Genomic DNA, 8,163 nt, shown 5'->3' on the forward strand with positions numbered 1-8,163 from the left:
ATCTGATTCACATTTATATTTCAAAGTGCACCAGAGTAGATTTAGTAGCATGGCAAGACCAACCTTCATGGTCTACCTCAGCCCTGCAGGCACAGGACGTCAACATCACGCCATACTGACACTGTACCCCAATGTCTTGCCTACGTTGGATTTTGTTTAGAAATAAAAAAAACAGAACTCAACACCAATGTCCAACGTACAACCTAAAATCAACCAAATATCAACGTCTAATCATGTTACACCTTGACAATGTGTGGACATTACCACTATGACATCTAAAAGATGTTGGATTTTGGTCACTCTCCAACACAACCTAAAATTAACCGAATGTCAACTTCTAATCATGTTACACCTTGACGTTGTGTGGACGTTACCACCACGATGTCTATCAGATGTTGGATTTTAGTGACTTTCCAACACAACCTGAAATCAACCAAATATCAACATAATTTGATGTCAAAATAACGGTGTCCTTAGACGCTGGCTAGACATTGAATTTTGGTCACCTGACATCGCGACCTTAATCTAGCCTAACATTAATGTTTTATGATGTTGTCTGCCTGCTGGGATGGTTCAGATGGCAGCGTGCACAACTGTTTTTAATTTAAACCGAATTAAGAGTGCAATCCCACCACATGTGTAAAACTGATGTTCAAATATTCTGTTTTGGTAGAAAGCGCGCTTGATTTTAGTAGACACTCAGAAACTTACCTGTCAGTTCATGGTGGATAAGGTCAGCGAAGTTGGGATCGTCGCCCCACCAGAAGAGCCAAAGCTCCCGGCGCCCCTGTCTCTGGCTCCGTCTCCACACGCTCAGCACATCCGACTTTAGACAGCGACTGAAGCTGCAGAGGATGGGGTCTTCCTCGGTGACCGGGAACAGCATGGGTGCCGAGATCGGACCTTGCCAAACGTACCTCTTCCATTTTATCCCTGTCAAATCAGCCTGTGAGAAAAAGACATCGCATTAGCCTCTGTCTGTTAGGCCACTCACCACCTGCGAAAAGACACACATATTCGACAGCATCTAAAAGTCTTAGCGCTGATCTATTATCTGGTTTTAAGACCAAAGATAAACGCCATTGATGTGATGGAACAGACCCTAGACCAGCAGCACTTGAGCTATGAAATACTTAATGGATCCCAGCCCAGGAGTTAATCCTGCCTTAATGATCCGCTGTAAGATCAGCCACACTCGGAGTGATACAGATAGGAGAGATCAGAAAACAATGAGTGAAGCATAAGATAGAAAGAAATGACTTCAAACCAAATATGCTTAACAGTAAAATAGCATTTTTAACGACCAAATGAGTCGATTTAAAAGGAAAGTAAAAAGATAGTTAACAGCAGAAAAAAATTAAGAAAGGAAGAAAAATAACCCCATCATCAGTGTGCTGATTAATAAATAAAGCATGAATTGACATGCTTTTGCACATCCTTGATTGACTTGGCAGGACAGGTAATGCAGCGCTCAGCTTTTATAAACTGGATAGAAGTGTTTATAAAGCAATCAACACAAAAACAAACATAAACCGTTAGATTCTGAAAACACTGACCATTGGCAAAACTAACAGCAGTCAATCATTCTCATGCAGGCCTAGCTAGAATCAGACATGGCAAGAGGCAGTCGTTTACAGTCACACTGATAATAATGCTCATTTGTTGCAAAGTGAAACTTGTTGCAGCTGTTGGAAAAATATTTCCATCTGACTTAAGAGTGCAGATCAAACACCTGCAAAACATGCAAAGAGAACATCTGCAGAGGTTGCATTGAGAAAAAGAACACAGCAGCAAAAGCTGCTAAACACTTGTTACTGAAACTAAAAATGGGACAAAAACTACCCGTGAAAGTTTAAACCGTTGACAGCTGAGGGTAAGTAGTAAATTAGTATATTTGCTCAAATTTCCACTGAACAGTGCTACTTTTTATTTACTTTTTGTACTACATTTAAAGCAATTAAAAAGCATGGCCAATTAAATGAAGCAATCAATTTAACCAAATGTAACAAAGCTGTTTTAAATAGTGCAGCAATCCTAGACCTTATGATGAATAAATAACTATTAAAATGTTTTTTAACTAGTATTGCCTTATTATTTACTTCAAGTACATTTAAGCACAACTGTAGCAGGCCTATATTTCTGTTACAATTTCTACAAATTAAACATTCTTTATGTCAGATTGTCATATAGCTGCTTGAGTGTTTACATAACTCTAAGGGTGAAGTAAGTGTCTTCCAGGCCAGCTCTCTAGATGAAGTTCACATGTTTATGTCCTCATTGAGTGAGCTGGCAGACATTAAAAACACCACAAGCATCACATGCTTGAGTGCGTGTTTATTAATCAGAACTGTGCAATTTATTCAAACAAAAATGCAGAACATGCAGACTTTATATTTAAACTGCCTTTTGCAGATTTTGACACCGGTCTACATTTCGATCTGACTGTGTACAGCACTACTTTAGATTTATTCATCCAAAATTTGCCAAAGTCCACATCATAAAGCCAACTGCATTTTTACGACTGAATTCCACAATTATGTCCACGTTTTTTCACATTGCTGAAATCATTAGGCCCTGTGAGGGGGAAATGTCAAAACGGCCTTAAAGGCATAATGAAGACATTGGCAGAAATCTATGAGGAAAGTAAACAACCTCATGAAGCACTCCACTTTTCCAGCACAAAATCCTTGTTTTTCCAAAAAGAGATGGAATTTAATATGATTTAAAATTAGTAATGACCACAATATGCAAAAACATCATCGGAAAATGTGTGTGTGTTTTAAGGACAGGAGTCATGTTTGACTCAAGGAATCTAGCTCCTTTGACTTTCCACTTAAACTTGAGTGGTTTGTTGGGTCACGGCCTTCTACATAACTTCCTCCTTCGTCACAACATCTCTCTTTCCTCTCTTTCACTAAAGTTTTACAAGAACTCCTGCGAGCGCTGCCAGGAATGACAGCAGATGCTCTGCGTGAGAATCAAAGCAAACAGCTGAGCAACAGGTGAAGTGACACCAACAACCCCCTTGAAAACACACTCCAACCAACAGGCCAAAACTATCGGATGCTTTCTCTGCTGCCTCTCGCTCTCAGGAGATGCTCATCAATAGTGTCTGTCTCACATTGCTTCAGCCACTCAAAAAAGTCAATCGGGCGCCTGAAGACCAATAGTCCCTGGAGACCCGTCCAATGACAGGAAAATAGCTTCACATGCGCTCAAGATAAAAACTGTGACTGTTTTCAATTCATTTAACTGAAAGCATTCTTCATCATAAGCATGACGACCTCACGAGTGAAAAAAAAAAACTTGAAATGTCAATCTCAGGAAGCCACAAGTTATCTGCAACATATCGCAAGTGCAATTTTAAACTAGACATAAAATTAATAAGCACAAATTAGACATAACAAAAGTTGTTAGCTGATGATACTTAATAAACTTTCTTGTTCTAGTTTAAAATAATATTTACTCCATCCTCCGAGGTGGCTAATAATATAGTCTATAACTTTAATGTTTGCGTGTTATGAGGCAGCAAATGTGTGTGCTGAGGTGAGACACAGTTTCCCATGAGCTGAGCCTTACAGTGGTGTGCTAAAATTACACTAAGCAAAACAAAACGGGGTCAAACACTTTAAGAGCTTACATGTACAGAGAAATATGCAGATGGGCTGTTCTTGGTGATCACAGACAGACACTTGTATTATATAAACATTTAACATTCCTTGCATAAAAGATTCTGATTGACGTGAAAAAACGTGAGAAGGAAAAAAAAAGGTGACACACCTGCAACTAAACACAACTCTTCTGAGACTGAAAGCGCAAATGAGTTTCTGGAAAACTGCAACTATTCATATTCAAATCATCAAGCAATACATTCAAACATAGTGTGCAAACAAGCTCTCGGTGGAGCCATCCATCTTCAGACAATATCAGAGATTGTGCTGTGGCAGTAATAAAACAGAGCAAGCATTAAACTGGATAAGCTGAAGTTATATAATTCACCACAAGGCCTTGACACTGTTGGTGCTTCTGTGTACTTGTTTTGCTCTACTAGTGAGGGACACGCTTTTAAAAATGTCAAATAGAGCTAAACAAATAATACCTGTTTTTAAGTAAAACAGAAAAATGCAGGGCTGGTGGTCTATAGTAATTATAATTAGCTTAATCTAAGGACAATAGAAGTCAATGGGATGTCTGCACATGTGTAAAGGCATGTGTGAGTGCAGAAAAGTGCTGTAAACAACCCTGCAGGCTCCAGGAATACCCTCCCTGTCTATTTCAAACCCCATGTCTCTTATTGCAGACATGAGGTAAACCCCAAACCCAGCATTGGTTATTTTGAGCCAAACTACTTATGTATGGTTCATGCAATTAATGCAAACACATCAAATCTATCAAAACTAACATTTTATTAACTGCTTTTATAATCTTAAAAGAAGAGATAAGATTCGAGGACTGTTTTAAGAGTTTCATAATGCACTTTGTGTATTTTTGTGCCAAAATAAAATGCATGTTAATGCAGCATAGGAATGCGTGTTCTACATTTGTATACATGGAATTTGTGCACAAACACATTACTGGTTATTTAAAGTGAGACAAACAATTATGGCTGGCTCTCAGCCTCAAACAATTAATGCAAACACACTAAATCTGTCAAAAACAGATCTAATTCAACTAGACTTAGAAAATTAAACAGAATTTAATTCCAGTTTACTTTTATTTTCTGAAAGGATACCTTTACTGGGAAAACTTTTTGATATACATTTCCTTAATATTTGTTAATATATAAGATGTATATTTAAAAAGTGTTTGTTATTGAAATTTATTTTAAACAACATACCTTCTGATCAAAATAACAACACTATAGTAGTTGTAGTAACAATTGACAAATAAATAAAATGTTTTATAATATATAAACGTTTATAAATGTTTCAGTTTACTTTTAAATTCTTAAACTAAACCTATAAAAATTTAAGATTAATAGATGCTGCACCAAACTTTATTCATGAAGCATTGCATATTAATAATGTGCGCAAACTTTCATATTTGATAAATATTGAACGTAGTGGAAGAATAATGTCATTTTTACAGTTATAAGAATTTGAAACGCATCATTTTAACATAAATGAAGTTGTCATGGGAACAGAGATGACATTCAGAGATACAACTATGATGATGTAATTTAATTAAAGACTATTTTAAATATAAAGACATGCAAAACACTATGTATAAACCCTTGTTAATAATAAACTAATAATATAAGTGTGCTAATAAAGTAGGAAGTTCTGAAACAAGCTGTCATCATGAAAATTATGACAACGTTTGTGTGGGGAAAAAAGCCTAAACCAGGTGTTGGTATTGTATTGTTAAAGTTACTGCTTACACATACAAACAACACCTTTTAGAGGAATGACCCAAAGATATTGAGGTAAAGTTAGCTTTATATTCGCACATTGGTTCAACAATAACAGGCCCTATATTGTTTACCTATGCTACTTTGAATATTCGGTCTATTAGCATGCAAGTACGACTTCAAAACAACTTTAGCACTATTTAATTGACTGTGAGCAATGTTGTACTTTAATAGTCAATGGTTGCTAATATGATTTTCCTATTAAGAATTTGCAAATAATACTTTTCTGAAAATATATTTTAAAGGATTCTCCTTGCTAATATAAAACTAACTTTGAGTAACCTCTATCCCAAAATCGGTAGTAGCAAAACGTGTGTAAACATTCATGTAAACATCCGCACATGAGAACGAGCAGTCTGAAATGAAGCCTAAACGGTTTGCTTAACACTTGCTTAACTCCTAAATTAATATATTCATACTTGCAAAAAAGTGTTGCTAAAATGAAACTTCAACTTTCATTCTGCCAACTCTTTCACTCTCTTCGTTATGTGCAATTTACAAAGACATAAAATCAAAACACGCAGTCAGTTCACGTTAAGCCATCTGGCGCAATACACTACAAACATGTAATCTCTTTAGAAAAGCTCACAAATAAGCAAATAAACACAGAGCGTGTCTGAATCACACACACATACACTGGGCCCTGATCCTGTTCGCTCTCTCGCTCTCTCCACTGGGGTTGATGTTAGCATGCTAGGCGGCTAAAAATGGCTGCTTTTTCCTTTTAGTTTTTAAATCTCTTACCAGATAGAATAGATTGGAATGGCAGTCCTCCAAGCTGGCCCCGTTCGGTACGAAACAAGCACTCATCCTTTCACTGCGCGCTCGAACATCCCACCATCGGGCTTTCCATGGAAAAAGAAAAAGAACGTTTCTCCGAATTCGAGTCGAATGTGAACGGAATTATTTTTAAACAATCGGTGGGGGAATGGAATTCAACAGCCCCATTCGATCGCTCGCGCCTCCCGCGTTCAGCCCGAATTCGAATTTAAAAAAATAACGGCCTCAACCGTCGACGAGGCTGCGAGGAAACAGATTACATGTAGAAACCGAGGAGGAATGTGTTATTAAAATAGAAAAAGGAAAGGGAGAGCAAAAAGAGGCAACTCTCCCCCCTCCCCCTTGGCTTAAAAACGGTTTTAGCTTAAAAACGACTCTCTTATACCTCCATCTCCACCGAAAGCGGGTTAAAAACGAACAACATTCCGCGGTAAAAGCGTCGAAGGGTGACGAGAAGCTACATGAAATGGCTCATTTTCATTTAAAAGCGTATACTCGGTCTGTGTTCCTGCTGGTTTCCATTTGAATTCATGGATTCCTTTCTCTAATGGCGGCCACAGGGAGAACTCTGCCTCCCGGAGCCCATTGGCTGCTCGGCGGTCATGAGGGGCGTAACAACACGGTGAATGACGCGCGCTGCCGCTGGAGGAGCCACTGAGCGGAGCCCGTCACAGCTGGAGGACTCGCACCCTGCGCCACCTAGCGGCCATGTAGCGACACACCCGAGATGTGAGCGCCTGTTTTACTCATTGAAGAGCACAAGTACATCATACACCTTTCGGCTAATTATTACAATTAGTAAAATACTTTTTGATATAATTCATTCATTTTCCTTCGGCTTAGTTCCTTTATTCATCAGGGGTCCTAACAGTGGAATGAACTGCCAAATTATCATATGTTTTACACATTAAATGCCCTTTCAGCAGCAACCCAGTACTGGGAAAACTTTTTGATATAATATACATTTCCTAAATAGTTGTTATTATTACCACATATTTATTAAATATATTAACGGTACATTTAAAATGTGTTTATTAATAAAATATATTTTAAACACAATTTGATTAAAATAATAACAGCATAAGAGTTGTAGTAATAATAAACAAATAAATAAAATGTTTTATATTATTAAAATGTTTATAATAATAGATATTATTGTTTTTATTATTATTACATTGAAATGTGCATTATTAAAATGTGTAAAATACTACTACTACAGCTAATAATAATAATATTATTATTATCATTCATTTATTTTCTTTTTGCCTGGGGTAATCTGGGGTCGCCACAATGGAATGAACTGCCAACTTATCCAGCTTATGTTTTAAGCAGCAGATGCCAATAATAATAATAATTATTATTTTATTTTTTTATTTGTTATTACTTTAATAATAATTTAATAATAATAATAATAATAATCATAATCATAATAATAATCATAATAGGAGAACTACATTTATAAAGTTTAATTAATTTACTAATACCAATGTAATAGTGTTAGTAATCATAATAAATAATAATAAACAAATAAATAAATTAACAAGCAGACAGCTAAATGTTTTAAAAGTATGCATGTTTTATTTCTGATCACATTTTCAAACATTTAAACACAACAAAATGAAGACTTAAACACTCAATAAATAGCCTTTTTAATGAATATTTTATCAGTTGCTTAATCAAATTGTATTTTGGTGTACAGTTGCAATCAGAATTAATAATTCCCCTTTGATTTTTTTTCTTTTTTTAAATATTTCCCAAATTATGTTTAACAGAGCAGGGAAATTTTCACTGTATGTCTGATAATATTTTTCTTCTGGAGAAAGTCTTATTTGTTTGTTTTTTTCAGCTAAAATAAAAGCAGTTTTTAATTTTTTTAAGGTCAAAATTATTAGCCCCTTTAAGCTATATATTTTTTCGATAGTCAACAGAACAAACCATCGTTATGCAATAACTTGCCTAATTATCCTATCCTG

General features: G+C 36.1%; 1 protein-coding gene across 4 annotated transcripts in view; it reads right to left on the minus strand.

The window, feature by feature from the left end:
* Positions 1–6,739, minus strand: part of med13a (mediator complex subunit 13a) — an 89,133-nt gene extending 82,394 nt beyond the window's left edge. For 2 of the 4 annotated variants that reach the window (XR_015500174.1, XM_087268696.1), the window contains exons 1-2: positions 6,155–6,739; positions 712–946 (exon numbers count right to left, since the gene is read on the minus strand). Coding sequence is in view for 2 of the 4 variants with exons in the window: in XM_087268696.1 (XP_087124822.1) it covers positions 712–946; positions 6,155–6,220 (301 nt within the window). In the remaining 2 variants the exon portion in view is untranslated. 4 annotated transcript variants of the gene reach the window in all.
* Between the last annotated feature and the right edge of the window lie 1,424 nt (positions 6,740–8,163).

Source organism: Danio rerio, chromosome 10 (genome assembly GCF_052040795.2).
Source record: "Danio rerio strain M-AB ecotype USA chromosome 10, GRCz13ab, whole genome shotgun sequence".
Classification (NCBI taxonomy): Eukaryota; Metazoa; Chordata; class Actinopteri; order Cypriniformes; family Danionidae; genus Danio; species Danio rerio.